This window comes from Saccopteryx leptura, chromosome 6 (genome assembly GCF_036850995.1).
Source record: "Saccopteryx leptura isolate mSacLep1 chromosome 6, mSacLep1_pri_phased_curated, whole genome shotgun sequence".
In the NCBI taxonomy this organism is placed as follows: domain Eukaryota; kingdom Metazoa; phylum Chordata; class Mammalia; order Chiroptera; family Emballonuridae; genus Saccopteryx; species Saccopteryx leptura.
In genome coordinates this window covers 191054262-191076478 of record NC_089508.1, presented here as the reverse complement: position 1 = coordinate 191076478, position 22217 = coordinate 191054262, and the positions used below count along the sequence as shown (strand labels likewise).

The 22217-nt window shown below is 44.1% G+C and overlaps 1 protein-coding gene and 1 non-coding gene across 2 annotated transcripts in view; both read right to left on the bottom strand.

The window, feature by feature from the left end:
* Positions 1-14200, bottom strand: part of SIMC1 (SUMO interacting motifs containing 1) — a 48220-nt gene extending 34020 nt beyond the window's left edge. Inside the window, 1 exon segment of the mRNA XM_066343303.1 lies at positions 13947-14200. Coding sequence (XP_066199400.1) covers positions 13947-14054 — 108 coding nt within the window. The 5' untranslated portion in view covers positions 14055-14200.
* A 1578-nt stretch (positions 14201-15778) lies between these two features.
* Positions 15779-15854, bottom strand: TRNAS-GGA (transfer RNA serine (anticodon GGA)). The gene has a single exon. It is a non-coding gene; the product is annotated as a tRNA-Ser (tRNA).
* Between the last annotated feature and the right edge of the window lie 6363 nt (positions 15855-22217).

Genomic DNA, 22217 nt, shown 5'->3' with positions numbered 1-22217 from the left:
CATGTCTCTCCCACTGAAAGCTCAGCATACAAGCTACAGCTAAAGGACAAATGACTCAGTAGGACATAGACGGTCCTTCAGAGTAAGACCTGCATTTAGCCTCCCCCTGACTACTGTCCCTTCTCACATGATCAGTCACACAGAGCAACTCCAGATCCCCAAATGTGCCAAACTTCCTCAAGTATCTTTGTTTTTGTTTAAGTTGGCTTATGCTCTTTCTTTTGCCCAAAATAACTATTATCCCCTTGATTATTTGATAGTTTCTTGTGTTTCAAGACTCAACACAGGCCCTAGCCGGGTAACTCAGCTGGTTAGAGCAGTGTTTTTCAACCACCAGTCGCAGATCTATACTGGTCCATGAAAAAGTTAGCCACTCTGATGTTATATGAAGATTATAGACCCAATGATTATAGACTATAGTCTTCATATAACATTAGGGTGGCTAACTCTTTCACAAACTAGCACTAAATTTCTGGCAGACCAGCACCAGTCTGCAGACCGGAGGTTGAAAATCATTGGGTTAGAGCATTGTCCCGATACATCAAGGTTGTGGGTTTGATCCCTGGTCAGGGCACATACAAGAATCAACCAACGAATGCATAAGTAAATGAAACAACAAATCAACGTTTCTCTCTCTGTCTCCCTTCTTCTTTCTCTAAAATCATAAATCAATAAAAAAATGTTTAAAAAGACTCAGCACTGATATCACCATGTGAAGTCCCTTCAGACCACTTCTCATCAGATTCATCATGTCCTCTCATACTCCTACTGTATCTGTACAGACCTTTCAACCCAAAGAATTCAATTTTTAATTAGATTGAAAATGAAAACAAATTTCTGTCATTTTCCAATTATGCACTGCTAAATAGAAATACTATTGATTTAGTACTTTATCTCTGTATCCTCCAACCCTGTTAAATTTACTTAATAGTTCAAGCAACTATTTCTGAATATCTTTTGAGTTTTGCATGGAAGCAATCATGCTGTCTGCAAATACAGAAGCTTTACTTCTTCCTTTCCAATCTCTATACCATTTCTTTTTCTTATTGCAATCGCTAAGGTGTCCAGTATAACTCTCAATACAAGTGCTGAAAACAGACATTCTTGCCTTGTTCTTGAACTTAGAGGAAAGAATTTCAGACTTTCATCATTAAGTATAATGTTAGCTGTGGAGTTTTCATAGATGCCCTATAACAGACTGAGGAGGTTCCCTTCTTTTCCTCGTTTCCTGAGAGTTTTAGTTGAGATTGGTTTAATTGAGATTGAATTATGGCAAATGCTTTTTCTGCACAACAGAGATGATCATGTTTTTTTTCCCTTTGTCCTATTAATATAAAAACTTATGTTAATTGATTTGATTTTCTAATATTAAAATAATACTGGGGAAAATGTCACTTGGTTATGATGTATTATTTTTTTTCTATATTTTGGGTTTAATGTATCAACATATTATTAAGAATTTTTGCATGTTCATTCGGGCTATTTGTTTGTAGTTTTCTATTGTTGTAATTTCTTTTACTAGTTTTATTAATCAGAATAAAACTGGCCTCAGAAAATGACTTGGGAACTATTCCCAAACCCCTCTATACTGTGTAGGTTGTGTTGCGTAGGTACTATATCTTCCTTGAAGGTTTGATAGATGTCACCAGTGAAGCTATCTGGGCCTGAAATTTGCTTTATAGAAAAGTTTTAAATTACAGTTTCACTATCTTAGTACATTTACTTTCTCTTCTTGTGTTAGTTTTATGACTTATGAAATTTGTTTCTTTCATCTAAATTGTCAAATTTAGTAGCATAGAATTGTTCACAATAGCCCCTTATTATCTCTTAAATTCTATACTCGGTGTAGATTTATTCTCAATTCCTTTTTTAAAAAATTCCCAATATTGGTAACTTGTATCCTCTGCATTTTTTGTTCCTGATTAGTCTAGCCAGTTAATCAATTTTATTGATCTTTCCAAAGAACCAAGTTTTTCATCTGTTTTCTATTTCATTCATTTCTGTTATCATTATTATTTCCTTCCTTCTGCTTTCTACAGACTTAATTTGCTCTTCTTTTTTTAGCTTCCTAATGTAGAAGCTTAGACAATTTATTTTCATTCTTTTCTAATATTAGCATTAAAAGCTAAAAATTTCGCCTGACCAGGCGGTGGCACAGTGGATAGAGGGTCAGACTGGGATGCAGAGGACCCAAGTTCGAGACCCCAAGGTTACCAGCTTGAGTGCAGGCTCATCTGGTTTGAGGAAAAAGCCCACCAGCTTGAATCCAAGGTCGTTGGCTCCAGCAAGGGGCTACTCGGTCTGCTGAAGGCCCGCGGTCAAGGCACATATGAGAAAGCAATCAATGAACAACAAAGGTGTGGCAACGCGCAATGAAAAACTAATGATTGATGCTTCTCATCTCTCTCCATTCCTGTCTGTCTGTCTCTGTCTATCCCTCTCTCTGACTCTCTGTCTCTGTAAAAAAATAAAAATTAATTAATTTAAAAAAAAAAAGCTAAAAACTTCCCTGTAGGTACTACTTTACTTCATTCCACAAATTTTTTATTATTATTAAGTAAGAGGTGGGGAGGTAGAGACAGACTCCTGCATGTACCCTGACTGGGATCTACCCAGCAAGCCCCCTATGGGGCGATGCTCTGCCAGCTGGGGCCACTGCTCCATTACTTAGCAACCAAGCCATTCCAGTGCCTGAGGCAGGAGGCCATGGAGCCATCGGCAGCGCCTGGGGCCAACATGCTCAAACCATTCAAGCCATGGCTGTGAGAGAAGAAGTGACAGAAGGAGAGAGAAGAGGGCTGGGTGCAGAAGCAGAAGGCTGCTTCTCTTGTGTGCCCTGACTGGGAATCGAACCTGGGCTGATGTCCTAACACTGAGCTAACTGGCTCCACAATTTTTAATATGTAGTTATTTTATTATCATGTAGTTCAAATTTACTTTCATTAGTCAGAAAACAAGACCTGTGTGATTTCAATCTTTTGAAATACATTATGACTTGTTTTATTTGTACCCTAAAGCATGGCCTACTTTGCTGAATGTTCCTCAGGCACTTGAAAAAATGCCATTTAGGTCTTGTTTGTTTACTTTTAGGGATATCCATTCAGGCTTTCAATTACTAACAACAGTTTATGCCTGTTTTGGAGGGGGGCATGGGAACCTCTGATTTGTAGCCATGTTTGACAGAAGTGTGGGTATCTTGGGGACCCACTTAATTAAACTGGCATCTGAAGTGGGATAAGGGGCAGTCTTGTGATACTGAGCCCTTAACATGTGGGTTCTTCGCTAATTCCAGATAGTGTCAGAATTGAATTAAATAGTACACCTAACAGGTGTCCAGAGAGTTGGAGACTTAGTATGTGTGAGGAAAAATTCTCTACACATTTGGTATCAGGAGTGATGTGAGTAGAGAAACAGTGTTTTCTTTTAGATTCTATTCATATACAGTCTAAAAATAAGCAAAAGTATCCCTGGTCAGTTAGCTCAGTTGGTTAGAGCATTGTCCTGATATGCCAGGGTTGTAGATTTGATCCCCAGTCAGGGCACATATAAGAATCAACCAATGAATGCATAAATGGGTGGAACAACAAATCAGTGTTTCCATCTCTCTCTCCCCCCACAACTCCCTCCCTCCATCTCCCTTCCTCTCTCTCTCTCTAAAATCAATCAATTAAAAATTTTTTAAAGAAATAAAATAGGCAAAAGTAAACTATGTTATTTAGATACACACACCAGGTAGTAAAACTGTAGAGAAAATCAAGTAATTACTATGGAAATGAATTTACAGGTGAGAGGGGAGAGGGGAGAAGGGCATGAGCTAGGAAGTGTTGCCCCGCTTCTGTCGAGAACGAGAACGCCGCCACCTCTCCACATGTTTAGTAGAGTGCACCAATGAGCCATCTGGGCCCGGTGCTTTCTGATTTTGAAGGTTTTAATTATTGATTAAATTTATTTAATAGATATAGGTCTATTCAGATTGTCTATTCATAGAACTTTTATAACAAAACATTTAAAATCTAAAATGTGTTGGTTTCCCCCTAATTAATCTAGAAATCTAATAAATTCTAAATAGAATCCCAGTAGATCCCCTACGTCCAACACAATGGAATATATTAAAATTCTAAATACATTTGTCTTCTCTATTTCATTTTTTAAAAATTTATTTTTAAAAAAATTAATTTATTTTTTACGGCCTGACCTGTGGTGGCGCAGTGGATAAAGCGTCGACCTGGAAATGCTGAGGTTGCTGGTTCAAAACCCTGGGCTTGCCTGGTCAAGGCACATATGGGAGTTGATGCTTCCAGCTCTTCCCCCTTTCTCTCTCTCTGTTCTCTCTCTCCCTCTCTCTCTCCTCTCTAAAAATGAAATTTAAAAAAATCTTTAAAAAAAATTAATTTTTTTGAGAGAGACAGAAACATCTATTTATTTTAACTTTTATTTATTTACATTTTATTGAACTATATTGGGATGACAGTAGTTAACATAATTATTTGGGTTTCAGGTGTCCAATTCTACATCACACCTTTGGACACCATATTGTGTATTAATCCCCCAACTGGATTTTTTTAAATATTAGATAAGATGCAACTGATAAAATACTTATTGAATTATATTAGTGCCAGGTACCATGCTATGCACTGTGAACACCATTGTGAGCAAAATGGACAATAGTCTGAATAAGGAAAGGATTCCTTAGGAAACCAACAATGGGAATTCTGTTTCTCCTTAAATAAATAGGTAGTTACTGAGTACCCACTATACTGAGGCATTAACTAGTTGCCGGGGATATATGGCTGTGTACAGCAGTGAACTTACTATTTGAGAAATGAGGTTGAGAAAGTGATTTTTTAAAATGTATTCATTTTAGAGAGGGGAGAGAGGGAGGGAGGGAGGGAGAGGGAGAGAGAGAGAGAGAGAGAGAGAGAGAGAGAGAGAGAGAGAGAGAGAGAGAAAGGATAGAGGAGCAGGAAGCATCAACTCCTTGACCAGGCAAGCCCAGGGTTTCAAACCAGCAACCTCAGCGTTCTAGGCCAACGTTTTATCCACTGCACCACCACAGGTCAGGCCATTATTAAAAGTATTTTTAAATTGCATAATATGATTTTAAAAAGTAATTTTTACATTAAGAAACCCTGGTGGGTCTATTATAAAAACAGACATTTAAAAAACTAGAATTGTATTTGCAACCTGTTTCCCCTCAACCATTTATTTCTAGCATTCCTAGAGGGTGTTCCCTTGGAAACCCAGGGAGAGGTTAGCAAATTCACCCCAGGATTTTCAAGACTGTGACTCGTGGTGGTAAACCTGCTCTACCAAAAAGCACCTGGTTGAACCTCCCTCAGTTTCCTCATCTATCAAATAGGGACAAGAAGTTAATTACCTCTTGGGGCAGCAGTGAAAATTACGATAATCCATTCAAAGCACATAACGTGGTGAATGGCATGAATGCCACCTGTTCTTACTATGTGATGCTCACCATGACTAACACGCTCAATCCTATGTGGCAAAGCCATTCAGAATCAAAACACTAGCTCCCTGTTAAGAAAGACACAGGACCCAAACACATTCTAACTGCCAAGAAGAAAACCTCACAAAATGAAAGTTACACTATGCTTCTAATTAGGAAGACAACATTATAAAGATATTCTCCTTTAATTATCTTACAAATCTAATGTAGTGGGGTTTTGAGTTGGCAGCAATTTTGTCCTTCAGGGGACATTTGGCAATGTCTGGAGACATTTTTGGTTGTCACAGTGGGGGGGGGGGGGGTAGCTACAGGCATTTAGTGATAGAGGCCAAAGATGCTGCTAAACATCCCACAGCCTTCTACAACCAAGAATTATTGGCTCAAAGAAACCCTGATCTATTGCAACTTTTGACAAAATGATTCTAACATTCATTTGGAGGACTAAATGGGCACAATAGCCCAGAAATCTTGGGGGCAGGGGAGAACAGATAGGTTCTGTTTAATTAGCTCATCACTTGGATCACCATCTCGAAATGTTAAAGTTGTAGGTTCGATCCCCAGTCAAGGCACATACAGGAAACAACTGATGAGTGCACAACTAAGTAGAACAAACAAATGAATGCTTCTCTCTCTCTCCCCACCTTCTTTCTGCCTCTCCAAAATCAATTAATAAAGAAATGGCAAATAACTGCTCTACTAGATACTCCAAAATATTCTCAAACCACAAAAAAAAAACCCCACAAAAATAAATCAGTAAAGTTCAAGCATTGAGAATAGACGTATCAATGAAACATAACAGAAAACCCAGAAAGAGACATAAGCATATAAAAAAATGTGTTTCAAATATGTGGGGAAAAGATAATTATTTAAGAATCAAGTCCTGGATAATTGATTAACATCATATTTAATTAACAACATGCATTCTAATATCCAGAATATTTTCCCTATACTTCTAGAATCAGATGCATTTTATAGTTATTGTTTACATTTTGCATGCTAGTTTCTTTTTTCTTAAAAGGTATTCTGAAATTGACAAATCTTCAATTCAGTGCTGTCTTAGAATAAGGCAATCCAGTCTGTGGTAAATGTCAGGCATCCTTCATGCCATATGAAACACTTCTGATGAATTAAAGAACTAAGTGTTAAAATGAGATGGCAAAGGAACAGGGAAATACTATCAGGACAGGAAAGATCTTGCTAAACGTAAAGCAAAATAAAGGATGTGCAAATGCATCCACAAAAATGTTGTTTTATTAAGTAAAATACCATAAACAGTAGATTTCTAAATTTAGTGTAATCCCAATTTTAAAAGCACTAATTATTTTTAAGTTAATAAAATGATTTTAAAGTCTTTTGAAAGAATAAACATGAAAACTAGCCATAAAAATTCTAAAAAAGAAGAGTGATGAAGTGTTTCCTGTACTTTTTATTAAAACGGCACACAGCAAGGCCAGAATAGATAGTCCACAAATAGACAGAAAAAATATATAAAACTTTACCATTTAATGAAGGTAGTAATACTTTAAACCACTGGGTAAAAAGGGAGGATAATTCAAGTAAGTGAAGTTGAGACAACCAGCTAACCATCTGGAGAGAAAAATACTTGATTACCATTTTATCCCTTTTTAAAACTAATTCCAGGAAGATTAATGAATTAATTAAATGTAAATAATATTTTTATAGTCTTAGGAGTAAGGAAAACTTTTCTCAGCATGACAACAAAGACAGAAATCAAATAATGGTGCCCGACCAGGCAGTGGTACAGTGGATAGAGTGTCTGTCTGAAATGCAGAGGACCCGGGTTTGAAACTCCAGCGTCGCCGGCTTTCGTGCAGGCTCACCAGCTTGAGCGCCGGGTCACTGGCTTGAGTGTGGGACCACGGATATGACCCCACGGTCGCTGGCTTGAGCTCAAGGTTGCTGGCTTGAACAAGAGTCACTGGCTCAGTTGGAGCCCCCCCTCCAGTCAAGGCACATATGAGAAAGTAATCAATGAACAAGTAAGGTGCCACAACAAGTTGATGCTTCTCATCTCCCTTCCTGTCTGTCTGTCCCTCTCTCTCTCCCGCTAAAAAAAATAAAATAATCAAATAATGGTTAAAAAATGACAGAATTGACTACATAAAAATTTATAACTGCTCTAAAGAAAACCAAAAGAAATCAAAATTTAGAGGGGAAACATAGTGTGTATGATGCGGGGGCTGTGATTAATTTTTTAGTACAAATTACCACAATCTGGCTGGCTTAAAATAACAATAATTTATCCTCTCAGTTCTGGAAGTTTAGAAATCCCAACTCAAGGTGTGTGCTAGGCCACGCTCTCTGAAAGGCTCACTGGAGACTCTGTCCTGTGCCTTTCAGATTCTGGTGTTGCAAGCAATCCTTAACCTGCAGCTGCAGAACTCCCATCTTTGCTTCCATCACCACGTTGTTCCAACTCTGTCTTCACACTGTCTTTTTTTTTTATTATTAATTTTTTTTATTAAAGTATTTTTTTAAGTCTTTATTTTTTTTATTTATTTATTTATTTATTACAGAGACAGTGAGTCAGAGTGAGGGATAGACAGGGACAGACAGGAACGGAGAGAGATGAGAAGCATCAATCATTAGTTTTTCATTGCGCGTTGCAACACCTTAGTTGTTCATTGATTGCTTTCTCATATGTGCCTTGACTGCGGGCCTTCAGCAGACCGAGTAACCCCTTGTTGGACCCAGCGACCTTGGGTTCAAGCTGGTAGACTTTTGCTCAAACCAGATGAGCCCACGCTCAAGCTGAGAAACCTCGGGGTCTCGAACCTGGGTCCTCTGCATCCCAGTCCGACGCTCTATCCACTGCGCCACCGCCTGGTCAGGCTCTTCACACTGTCTTAAATGGGCACCAGTTATATGAAATGAAGGGCCCACGCTACTCGATATGACTTCATCTTTACTGATTACATCTGCAATGACCCTATTTCTATTATAAATAAGGTCATGTTAGGTAGTGAAAGTCAAGACTTCAACACATCTTTTTGGAGGACTCAGTTCAACCCATAATGAGTCTAATGTATGTAATACTTACATATTAGTAAGAAAAATCACACCCAAATAGGACAAGAACAGGCAATTCACACACACACAACTATATCTCTGTCTCTATCTCTACATATCTAATAAACATGTACAAGATATCCACCTCTACCACCTGCTGAGCACACTCTCTGACATCCAGCCGTCACCTGGGCTAGGCACTGCGGCCCCAGGGCTAGGGTCTCTTATAGCCTCTCAGCCAGGAGGATCGCATCCAAGTCACTAAAACCTATGTTTTAATGACAGCAAATTTGTGTCCCTAGTGAGAACTGCCTCCCTGGCCCGCAAACTCAGTAGTAACATCATCCCTGGCATATCCAGTTGGCTAGCCCAAAGGCATCTTACATTTAACACCTTCAAAATAGTAGTCTTGAATCTTGCCTCCAACTCTGTTCCTCCCCAGGTCTTCCTCTTCTCAATGAATGACACCCACATGCACGCAGGTGTTCGGGCCCAGACCAGGGCATCACTCTTGATGCCTCCCTTCCCCTCATTCTCCACATCCAAGCAGTCGGTATCTTGCTTTTACTTCCTAATACCGACCGCGTCCCTCCAGGCTCCGAGCCTGCACCACCACTCGGTCTAAGCTCCACTCGTCTGGTCCGGACTACTGCAGACACCTCCTAGAATGAGCTCCCGGATTCCACTTGTGTCCCCTCACAGTAAGATGACTATCCATTTGGCTTGTTTGGGACAGTTTCAGGTTTTACCTGTTGCTTGATAATCTGTCCAGTTAGCATTCCCTTTTGTTTGCAAAAGAATCACCCTATGCATGATAAATTACAGTCACCTTAACATTATAGTCTTTTTGTCTCACAATAGCTAGAGTCACCTTTTAAAAACATAAATTAAGTCATGTTATTCTCCTGCTTGAGCTCCTTCAAAAATGTCTTGTTACATAGAATAAAACCCAAATTCCTCACGTGGACCGCAAAGGCCCGTGTAACCTAGCCCACCTACTTCTTTCTCCTCTTTTCCAACTCTGTCCTTCTCTCACTACGCTCCAGCCCCTCTGGCCTTTCATTCCTCCAATGACCATCCCACTTCTAAGCCTTCATTTTTCTTTCTTTTCTTTTTTTTTTACAGAGACAGAGTCAGCGAGAGGGACAGACAGGTAGGAAGGGAGAGAGATGAGAAGCAGCAATTCTTCGTTGTGGCACCTCAATTGTCCATTGATTGCTTTCTCATATGTGCCTTGACTTGGGGGCTACAGCAGAGCAAGTGACCCCTTGCTCAAGCCAGTGACCTTGGGCTTCAAGCTAGCAAAGCTCAAGGTCATGGGGTCATGTCTATGACCCCCCACTCAAGCCAGCGACCCCATGCTCAAGCCGGATGAGCCTGCACTCATGCTGGCGACCTTGGGGTCTCGAACCTGGGTCTTCCACGTCCCAGTCAAATTCTCTATCCACTGCGCCACTGCCTGGTCAGGTTAAGCTTTCATTTTTGCTGCACCCTTTGCTCCTACCTTATTTCCCTAGATGGTCTCATAACAAATTTGTTCTGTCATTGTGGTCCCAGATCAAATATTAACTCTTCTGGAGGCATTCTTTGAAAATATAATCTGATATATCCAACCCCCCCCCAAGTTCCTCCCTGTTACATTGTTCACTTATTTGTATGTTGCCTGTCTTTCCCCATGAGAATGTAGGTGCATTGTTCTTGCTTACTTCTGGTCCTCAGGGTCAAAGCATGTGTCAACAATAAGTACTTATTGAAAGAATGAATCATAACCAAAGGGCAAAAAAAGTTAAAACCATGATAGCTCACAGAATCTGGCTATCAAGTCAACAAAGATAAAAAAAAATGAAAAGGCCTTATTTTTCTTCCTAACACGCTGTATATTACCTGACATTCCATTTATGTGGTTAACTGTTTGTCTCTCAATGACTAGAATGAATCCTCATGAGGGCAGGGACCTGGCTTTATTACTAGCTATATGCTCAGCATCTATAAGAGCCTGGTGTTTAATAAATATTTACAGTCAACCATATCTAGGGATGACTTAGGTGGTGAAGAACAGGGTATGATGAGACTATAATTGATGCATGATTTCTGTACAAAATTCGGCAATTTATATAAAAAGCCTTCAAAGGGGGGGTATATCTTTTGGCTCAGCCACCTCACATCTAAGAGGACCTTATTCTAAACAAACAAAAGAACAAGACTACAAAGATTATTTATGAGGGAATTCCTCATGGGTTGTTTACAATAGAGAGAATTTACCAACCACCAGCATGACATCCATTAATAGGAAACTATATAATATAAATCTGTACAATGAAATACACTAAAAATATTGGTAAAGATATGTATTTATTAGTGTGGAGAGAGATAAAAAGTACATTAATAAAAAAGGGCAAGCTAAAAAGACTTCCTTTTTGCAAAAACATGTACTAAGGAACACATGGGTATATAGGAGCATACATGAACATTTACAGGGAGATAAAAGTTCAGACATACATCAAAGTTAACATTCACTATCTTTGGATAGTGAGATTAAGGGCAATTTAAATTTTCTTCTTTATATATATTTCTAAATTTTTTTGGTAATAGGTCAACCAAAATTAATTGGCTATCTGGTCAAGGTCCTGGCCGGGTGTTTCAGCTGGTTAGAGTGTTTGTTGTCCTGATGTGTAAAGGTTGCAGCTTTGATCCCCTGACAGAGCACATAGAAGAATCCACCACCGGGCCCTGGCAGGGTGGGTCAGTGGGTAGAGCATCATCCCAGCTCCTGAGGCACAGGTTTGGCCCTGGGTCAGGGCACATATGAAAAGCAACTAATGCGTGCTCAACTAAGTGGAACTAAGTGGAACAAGTTGATGCTTTTTTCTACCCACCCCACCCCCCCGTCTCCTTTTCTCTCTCTCTCAAATCAATAAAATAAAAAAAAATAAAAAAAAGATTATTAAAAACACAAACACACTTCATTAACTTAGGGAAAACTAAAGCCAGGTTAAGAACCGGGAGTTCAAAAATACTAACTACAGTATAGGAAGTAGCTTTATGATTTCCTGAATTCAAGCACGCTGCTTCCGCTCAGTCAATATTGTAAAAAAGGAAAAAAAAAACTTATAAAATGTGTTTCTTCTATTTCATTGCCAGCCAGTCTTGAGAAGCTCAGGCCTGGCTGAAAAAGAAAACAGTGAGCAAAAGCTCTTTTATGCCTGGCATGTCCCTTGCATTGCCACATTACAAACCTTCCAATTGTCCTGCCAGGTAGGTATTCGCGTTTCCAAGAGCAAAAGCTGAGAGAGGTGACAGAACTGGCCAAAGTTCACATGGCTGTCATGTTGAGGTTGTGATTTGCAGAGGTCTCTCTGAGCTCAGGGCCTTCAGGAAAAGCGAGACAAAGGCACTTGAGGCTTTATAACCTTGCAAGTCTCTCAGTGCCTCTGATCTCTCACAGGGGCGTCCTATACCCTTATCTAACTGATAAGAAAAATAAAAGGAGAAAAGCGAGGCGTTTTTAGAAAGCTAGAGTACAATAAGATAGTTCATTCTCTGGCACTTGCCCTTCATTTCTCTGTAATTCCAAAGGTTTAAGAGAAAATGTCTCATTAGGTGGCCATGGAACGGGGAGCAGTTAGGAGAGGGAACCCACGTATGAGTGGGAAAAGACACACCAGATGGGGATAAGGATGCCATCTGGGTGCCTGAAGGAGGAAGCTGGACTGGGACGAGGAAAGAGGGACAACACTTGGGATGAAAGGAAGTGGGCAGAAAGGATCAAGTTCAAGTAGGAAAGAGGAGGAATAGGGAGGAAAGGCAGTTGTGAGTTATTCTGTTTTTTTCCTTCCACCTTTTCCCTCTTTATATCTCTTCCTTAACAATCTCAGTCACTCCTAGGCCTTTGGTGCTTTCTATGTGGATACTGACCCATCTCTCCCTTCTCTGCCTGTTCTCCCCAGATCAGTTTCTTCGGGGGGGCCACATCCACGTCCATTTCCCATCAGCACTTTAAACCGAGCGGGTCCGGACTGAATGCCGCCTTTCCTCTACAGTCTACACCAAGCCCGTTCCTCCTCGAACTGGCTCTCCCTTACCAAACATCCACCCCAACTGCTCTCCCCCCCATTCCTTCAATCGCTAGCTCACACAACAGATATTTGACTGTGGATCTACCATCCACAATACGTCCCCTCACCCACCTACCAGGTTGGATCACTTCGACCTTGAACATCTCATCTGTCCCGTCTCATCTACTACATTCTTTCCTGAGATTTACTGAGAAGCTCTCTTGCTTGAACCACGGACAACACCGCATTAACGGGGTTCACTGGTTTGGCATGCCGCTCATTCTCTAGTGACCATTACACCTGGCATACAGAAGGGGCTCCCATGAGAGAGGCTTAGGGTTCAAACCTGCCGGGAAGGGGACTGAAGGAGCCGCAGAGGCTAGGGGGGAAAAAAATGTTTTGTCTTAAAGGAGTACCTGCATGTGAAAAGAAAGGCTGCTCCCTGGCTTACACCGTCTGTTACAGATCTATACAACGACAGGAGCGTGCTCCTCCTTTTTATTTCTGGGGTGTGTGGCTTTGGGAGGCTGGGGGAGATGGCTGGAGGTCGGAGGTTGCCTCTCGGGCTTTCTGGAGAGCCTGTCCACCCCCGACCCCTTGGGGAGCCACCTGTTGAACATAGCCCCTTCTATAGAAGAGGGACCACGGGCGTTCTCATCGTGTTCTCGGTTGCGTCCACACACACACACCCCCCCCGAAACAGCTGCCCCCTAGCAGAGGTCCAGTAAATATCGGTGGAGGATTCTAGAAAGGCAGGGGCCCTTGGAGGTTTTATTTGCCATCTCAGAAGGACAAAGACCAAAGGATACCGCGGGAAAAGGAAACAGCGCAGGATGTTTCCCTCTCTGTTCCTTCCGAGCTCGGTGAGTGGTTGCTAAGGGACAAAAATCGCCCGGCCGCTCAACTGCAAGCCCGGGCCCCTCGCCGGGCTGCCAGGCCCTGGAGCGGCGCCACCCGCTGGCCCGGCCCCGCGGTTCCTCCCTCGCTCGCTCCCTCCCTCGCTCGCTCGCTCGCTCGCTCGCTCCGGCCCCGGCTCCCGTTACCTCCCCGCTCACATCGGGACCCCCAGCACGCCACACGGTGACACGCTCCCGCGTGCGGGCCTCCAGCTCGGGCCGAGCCCCCGCCCCGCCCCCACCCCGGCCGCCGGCCCCGGCGGGGAAGCCCCCGGCCGGCCTGAGCCCGCCGCCCCCCGGCCTGACGTCGCGCATGTGCTCGGCCGCCCCGCCGGCCTCGGCCCGCCCGCGCTGGGAAACGGAGCCGCGAGGCCCGGCCGCCCCCGCCCGGCCCGGCCCGGCCCGGCCGCTCTCCTCCGGGCCGGGGAGGCGGGGAGCGGCCGCAGCTGTGAGGCGCCACCGGGCGGGCGGGCGGGCGCGGGGGACAGCGGGCTCACTCACCACGGTGCGGCGGGGCAGGGCCCGGCGGAGCCTCCGCGCTCGGCTCGAGCGGGTCCCCTCGGAGCTCTCGGAGCCGCTGTCGTCCGAGATCACGATGAAGTCCTCCATGGCTGCGGACCCGGGCCGAGCCAGCGAGCGGGCGGCCGGCTACCCAGGCCGCGGCGGCGGCGGCGGCGGCGGCGGCAGCGACGTTCCGTTCTTGCTGCTGAGGGGACGGCAGCCGCAGCCGCGACACCCCAGGTCCATCGCGAGGCCACGCCCTTCCCGCCCAAGCCCCGCCCCGGCCCCGCCCCCGGCCCCTGGAGCCCGCTCCGGGCCCCGCCCCCACCCCCACCCCCACCCCCACCCCGGGCCACGGGCTGCGGACCGCCGGGTCAAGGCCATGGTCACTGTGCTTGGTGGTGGCACTCGTCCTCCTTTACCGACGAGAAGAAAAAAAGAGTGAACATCAAGTTGGAGCCGGTCTGGGCCGGTTTGTGAGGGCGGATGTGCGAGACCGCGGCTGCGAGGGCTGCCCCAGCTGCTGGCGACTGACTCAAGCGTGAAGTGAGGTGTGAACAGCTCTGTGACCGAGCCAGCCTCTCTGGATGTCCCGGAAGAGTCCCTCTAGGGTGGGGGGGACCTGGCGTCAGGCTGAGTCGGGGGACTAAATGGGGGATGGGGGAAGAGAGTCCCCCTCTTCTTGGTGCACATGTGCAAGGACGTCTGTAAGAAAAAATACCTGGAAGTGTAATTACTGGGTCAGAGGCGATGTTTCCCTCGTTGTTTCAACAAACGATGCCAAATTACTCTCCTAAACTGTACCGATTTGCATTTTCACCAATAATCCATGTCACTCAGAGATTTCAACTGTGAGGTTTAGAGACGTGTTCAGTTTGGAGTAGGATCAAAATTGAAAGAAAAAAAAAAGTGCACAAAGGGAAGCCATGAGGTAGTAGACGCTATGAATAATTAGATGTTATGAATGAACAAGGTTATAGAGATGGAAAAAGATCTGACCAGTGGAAGAAGTGGTAGCTAGGTGGTTGGTTGTAAGGCAGGATCATTAAAATCAAGATAGGATCTGTGTTACAATAGATGTGGGACAGTGACCACGCGAAGTGTATTAACAGATCCCAATGAAAATGTGTTTATTAGAGGGCAGGTTGGTTCCTGAAGAGATTGTGAACAGGTGCTATCTAAGCCCTGTCTTGTGCTCTGATTCTCAAACCTTAGTGGGCATCAGAAGCAGCCGGGAAACTGGTTAAAACACAGATTTCTGGTTCCCACCCTCGAGTTTCTAATTCAGTACTGTGAGGTAGGGCCCTAAAATTTGCATTTCTAACAAGTTTCCAGCTGGTCTTTCTACCGCTATTCCTGAAAACCAGGGGTCTGGTGGACAGGGGGTTTACGGCCAACAGATTTCAGATGTTCTTTCTGGTCGAATGTCTGAAATCATCCTTGTTGTGAAGGGACTCATTACATTGCCTTTAGATATTTGGGTTTTTTTTTGTTTTTTTTTTTCTTTCTTTCTTTCTTTTTTTTGTATTTTTCTGAAGCTGGTAACGGGGAGAGACAGTCAGACAGACTCTCGCATGCGCCCGACCGGGATCCACCCGGCACGCCCACCAGGGGGCGACGCTCTGCCCACCAGGGGGCGATGCTCTGCCCCTCCGGGGCGTCGCTCTGTTTCATCCAGAGCCACTCTAGCGCCTGGGGCAGAGGCCAAGGAGCCATCCCCAGCGCCCGGGCCATCTTTGCTCCAGTGGAGCCTCGGCTGCGGGAGGGGAAGAGAGAGACAGAGAGGAAGGAGAGGGGGAGGGGTGGAGAAGCAGATGGGCGCTTCTCCTGTGTGCCCTGGCCGGGAATCGAACCCGGGACTTCTGCACTCCAGGCCGACGCTCTACCACTGAGCCAACCGGCCAGGGCTGTAGATATTTAGTTTTTTTTTTTTAACTCCCTGATCCTTTTTCTTCTTCTTCTTTTTTTTTGTGTGCGTGTGTGTGACAGAGACAGGGATGGACAGACAGGAAAAGAGAGAGTTGAGAAGTATCAATTCTTCGTGGCAGCACCTTAGTTGTTCATTGATTGCTTCCTCATATGTGCCTTAACCCGGGGTCTATAGCAGACTGAGTGACCTCTTGCTCGAGCCAGCAACCTTTGGGCTCAAGCCAGAGACCCCACGCTTAAGCTAGTGAGCCCGCACTCAAGCTGGGGACCTCTGGGTTTCGAACCTGGGTCTGCTGTGTTCCAGTCCGACGCTCTATCCATTGCAACACTGCCTGGTCAGGCTAATGCCCTGCTTCTTGAAACACTTTTCTCTGGGCTTCTGTGAACTTGCACCATTCTTACCACTCTTTTTCATTCTCCTTCATTCACTGCTGCACCTCTTCCCACCTCTTCAACTTTGATGTTCTTCAAGGTTCTGTCATAGGCCATCTTTACACCCTTCTCCCTACCCACTCGCAACTATTCCCACAGGTTTATTTCCAGCCCAGCCCTGTCCTCGGAGCTCCAGAAGTATATATCCAAATGTCTATTGACTTTCACAGGTATCTCAAGTTGAATACGTCTAAAAGCGAACACACCCTCTGTCTCCCATGCTCCCCCCACCCATAGAAAAAAACAACAACACCTACTTCTGTGTTCCCTGTCTATGTGAATGATGGTACCACCAGCCAGCAATTGCTCAGGTGAGAAATCTGATTATTATGCTTTATTGCTATGTTTTTCTCATCAACAAGTCCTGTCTGTTTTACCTCCTAAATATTTCTTGCATCTTTAAAAGGTAAGAAATTTTCTTTCAACAAGTTCTGATTGAGCTCATATGCTGTCCTCTCAAGGGCTACCATAATGAACAACATGGGCATGGCCTCTGGTCCGTGGTGCTTATAGTTTATGAGGAAGACAAACAATAAACTAGTAAATAATGGTAAATTATGTTGAGTAGATAACCAGTTTGAGAAGTCTTAACTTGTGAGATATAAATAGAAAACAACTTTATTTTTTCCCCCAATAACCGTCACCACTGTCTCTAGCAATCCCTCTTGGTCCCTGAATAGTGGATTCCCATAGAAACATTCTACTCTGGTCCCACACTGTGTAGTTACTTTCAGTAACGACTACAGTCTCATTCCAAGTCTTATGACTCAGGCCTGCCCATTTTAAATCTTGAATTTCATATTCATAGCTCTTCCCATTTTCTCCCTGGTGCAGGTGGACCTGTGGCTACAACAGCTGTTAGTCAAAGGGGTGATAATATTTCTTTCCACTCTCCTTGGCCCTTGCCCCTCCCAAAGAGGGATGAGAAGGAAGGGGAAAGAATGTTCTCTGCCAGACTGACTGTCCATGAAAAGTTTGTTCTCTTTCTGCCTGTTGTTGCTACTTTAGTAACGGTTTTCCCACTGCATCAGGAGTCTAGATGCCAGCCTCCTTACTTGGACCGGGCATGTGGTTGCTCTCTGGGGCCTCCCCCGTGCAATCCCTCACCTAGGAGAGGTCAGCCTCAGGCCCTTCCTCCTGGACATCCCCACCAGTTCCTTGGAGGGACAATCTTTTGTTGTCGGGGGACCGTTGTCTGGAGGGACGTCTTGGGGGGTGCTAGCAAAAGCTTGCAGCCTCAGCTGCCTCCTGTGCCCTGCAGTGACTCACAGGGAAGGTTTCCACGCACAAGTCAAGGGAGAAGGGAATGAGTGCAGGCAGCTCCCGTCCTGTTGCCCCTCTCAGCACCAACTGTCTCTCTCCTCCCTTCCTCAACCCCAGGGCGTCAGCGGCTTGTCCAAGTCAATGGTTCACTGACTTTCAGACGAGTTCTCAGCTGGGGAAGTGGGGAGAGGACTGGTTTGCATTCTGACTTTATGGGAGGGAGGGAATGGGGGAACAAGTTGAATGGTGTCTCTCTTCTTCAGCTGGACAGAAGCAATGGATGGCTGCCATCTTTAATAGTAATGTTCAGCCGCGGAGAGCTGACCTAATTGGGAGAAATTCAAATATCGGCTTCTGTTGTAGAATTTATGACAAAAGTGATTAATATTAGTGACTGACTTTCGGGCATAAAAGTAGTGCTGTGACTTCATGAGGACAACAGTTGATTGTATATATCTCTTTCCAAACAGCAGCCATCCTGCTTGAAACTCAGGAAACACAAGGTTCCTGGTTCTGTAATCTGAGTACCCTTGAAAAGTACCTTGTCCTTATCTGGCAACCCAGATTGGTGAATACTGACCACGAAGATGCCTTTCTTAAAACTATTAAGTGGTGTCACTTATGTTTTCTTGGTGATCCTGGATCTGTCTTAAAATGTGTTGTTTACCCCGGACTTCCCCAGTGACACTATTTTTTTCAGAAATTAGTATGTGTGTGTATTTTTTTTTCTGAGAGATGCTTTATTCTTTACAGATATATTGAGCTGTGTAATTAACATTTATAACATTGTGTAAGTTTAAGGTGCACAATGTAATGTCCTATACATTTCACCTGTACATTGTGAAATGTTTATCATAATAAGGTTAAATGACCTTTACCGCACATAATTACTGTTGTTTTTTTAAATTGTGGTTATGGTGACAACACTAAAGCGCTACCTCAGAGGAACTTTCTAGGATGCAATACAGTATAGTTCATTGTAGTCACCCTGCTATACATCAGATCCCTGGAATTTACTCATCTTAGAACTAAAAGTTTCTACTGTTTGACCAACGTCTCCCCGCTCACCCTGCCTGGTCTGCCTAACTGGCAGCCATCCTTCTCCCTCTTCCTATGAGTCTGATGTTTTTAGATTCCACATATAAGTGAGATCATAGAGTATCTATCTGTCTTTCTCTGTCTGAATTATTGCACTTACTATAATACACTTAAGGTCTGTCCGTGTTTTTGCAAACGGTAGGATTTCCTTCCTTTTTATTTATTTATTTTTTTTTTTGTATTTTTCTGAAGTTGGAAACGGGGAGGCAGTCAGACAGACTCCTGCATGCACCCGACTGGGATCCACCTGGCACGCCCACCAGGGGGCGATGCTCTGCCCATCTTGGGCCATTGCTCTGTTGCAACCAGAGCCATTCTAGCGCCTGAGGCAGAGGCCATAGAGCCATCCTCAGCGCCGGGGCCCACTTTGCTCCAATGGAGCCTTGGCTGTGGGAGGGGAAAAGAGAGACAGAGAGGAAGGAGAGGGGGAGGGGTGGAGAAGCAGATGGGCGCTTCTCCTGTGTGCCCTGGCTGGGAATCGAACCCGGGACTCCTGCACGCCAGGCTGACGCTCTACCACTGAGCCAACCGGCCAGGGTTCCTTCCTTTTTTTATGGCTGAATAATATTGGTATGTGTGTGTGTGTGTATGTTTTATGTCTTCTTCATTGACTCTTTTCCTTCAGATCGGACATTAACCCCATGTAAACTGAGAGCCTAACACAGGTGGTTATTCATCCAGTGAATACTGGGTTTATTGCATGCCTGCTCAGTGCTGGGCACCTTGTTATAACAGCGGCTGTGGGTGTAACAGTGAGCAAAACAGCCATGGCCTCTGTCCTCACGGAGCTTTGCACTGAAGGAGGTGTCCCTAGTTTGTAAATGAAAAAAACAAACCCCAATCACTTACTTTTTTAAAAGTAATTTTTAATTAAAAACGTATGAAAGAATTATATGTGAAACTGCAAATCAAAACTACAATGAGCCACCACGTTTCACTCATTAAGATGGCTGTTATTTATTTATATCTTTTTAGCAAGAGAGAGAGGGACAGACAGACAGGAGGGGAGAGAAATGAGAAGCATCAGTTCTTCGTTGTGGCACCTTAGTTGTTCATTGATTGCTTTCTCATATGTGCCTTGACTGGGGGGGTGGGGAGGTGGGCTGCAGTCAAGCCAGTGACTCCTTGGTCAAGCCAGCAACCTTGGGCTTCAAGCGAGGGATCTTTGGGCTCAAGCAAGCGACCATGGGGTCATGCCTATGATTCCACGCTCAAGCTGGACGAGCCCATGCTCAAACAGGCAACCTTCGGATTTTGAACCTGGATCCTCACATCCCAGGCTGACGTTCTATCCACTGTGCCACCACCTGGTCAGGCAAGATGGCGGTTATTTTATTTTATTTTATTTATTTAAAATTTTTATTTTTATTTTTATTTATTTTATTTATTCATTTTAGGGAGGAGGGAGGGAGGGAGGGGGAGAGAGAGAGAGAGAGAGAGAGAGAGAGAGAGAGAGAGAGAGAGAAAGAGAAAAAGAGAAAGGGGAGAGGAGCAGGAAGCATCAACTCCCATATATGCCTTGACCAGACAAGTGCAGGGTTTCAAACCAGCGACCTCAGTGTTCCCAGGTCGACGCTTTAAGATGACGGTTATTTAAAAAAAACAAAAAACAAGTGTTGGTAATGATGTGTAGAAATTGGTACAGCTGCTGTGTGAGAACTTCTGTGTGGCAGTTCCTGAGAAAGTTCGACATAGAATTACCATATGGTCCAGCAATCCAACTCCTAGGTATCTGCCCCGAAGCATTGAAAGCAAGGATGCAGGCGTACTTGTCCACCAATCCTCAGAGCAGCCTTATTCATCACAGCCAAAAATGTGGAAATAACCCGTGTTCGTCAGCAGATGAGTAAATAAGTAAAATACGATCTACCTGCACAATAAAATTCTATTCAGCCTGACCAGGCGGTGGCGCAGTGGATAGAGCGTCGGACTGGGATGCAGAAGACCCAGGTTCGAGACCCCGAGGTTGCCAGTTTGAGCGCGGGCTCATCTGGCTTGAGCAAAAAGCTCGCCAGCTTGGACCCAAGGTCACTGGCTCGAGCAAGGGGCTGCTCGGTCTGCTGAAGGCCCGCGGTCAAGGCACATATGGGAGAGCAATCAATGAACAACTAAGGTGTCGCAATGCGCAGCGAAAAACTAATGATTGATGCTTCTCGTCTCTCCGTTCCTGTCTGTCCCTGTCTATCCCTCACTCTGACTCTCTCTCTGTCTCTGTAAAAAAAAAAAAAAAAAAAGAAAAAGAAAAAAAATTCTATTCAACCTTAAAAAGAAAGGAAATGATAGCATACGCTACAACAGGGATGAAACTTGAGGGTGTTGTTCTGAATGAAATAAGCCAGTCACAAGAAGACAAATACAGTATTGCATGATTCTACTAATGTGAGGTACCTAGAACAGGCCAATTCATAGAGACAGAAAATAACATACAGGTTATCAGGGATTGGAGGGAGGGAGAATAGGGAGTTGTCTAATGGACAGGATTTCCGCTGGGGATGATGAAGTTCCAGAAATGGGTAGCGGTGCTGGTTGTACAATATTGTGGCTGTCCTCATGCCGCTGAACTGTGTACACTTTAAAATGGTTATAATGGCAAATTTTATGTATACTTTACCACAGTAAAAATATGTGACTATTTTTCTTTTATTAACAAATTAAAACAGTGTAGACCAGGTTAAAGGGCCCTTTGACCACCTCCTCCATCCTGATCCCAACTCCGTCTTCCTCTTGAGTTTTTCCGTGTATTTACCTGTATTCATGTGTACCTGTCAAAATGACATATTTTTTGCTTTATCCAAAGAATGAGCCTGCTGTAGTAGAGAGGCTTGAAGCCTTCATTTGCAGTAAAAATGTTCTAAGCAATAAGGCATCCTGCCTTCTTAACGGGGATTTTCTGGGTGAATATACATCTTTACAAGGTTTCTCTCTCTCTCTCTTTTTTTTTTTTTCATTCTGTGGCAGGGTTGGTGCCTGTACACCCGCTTTTGTTTATGCTAAAGCTAGCCAGCTAGGGTTTCTCCCCCGCACGAGGGAACACTCTGTCCCTTCTGCTGGATTCCAGGTATAACCTCCCAGTTTCAGGTCAGTCTGAGCTTTTCTGGACTGCTTTTAGTAGGGAGCCTCTCAGTGTACCTAACTGTATTTAAGTCATTTTCTTAGCCTTTCCCCCTTTCCCCTCCCAGCTTCTAGTTTGCTGAAATATTAAATAGATGTCAAAGTCTTTGCAAAAATTCTGCCTTATCTTCGACACCCACATTTTGGGAAAATTAAAGCAGTGCAGAATGATGACAATGCAGAATGTAATGTAACCACATCACCCTTGGATAACATCTTTCCCACTCAGCTCTGAATGGTCGATACTCACAGGTACAAATATGTACCTAATTTTATGTCAGTGGGATCATACCATACACATTGTTTTGCAATTGGCTTTCTTAAATTAAGAAATATGTCTTTACATTTTCTGTGTCAGGGAGTATAGATCTGTGTTATCCACATTATCCATCTAATTGGCTCATAATCTTAACATAGCATGACATTTACTCTTCTTCT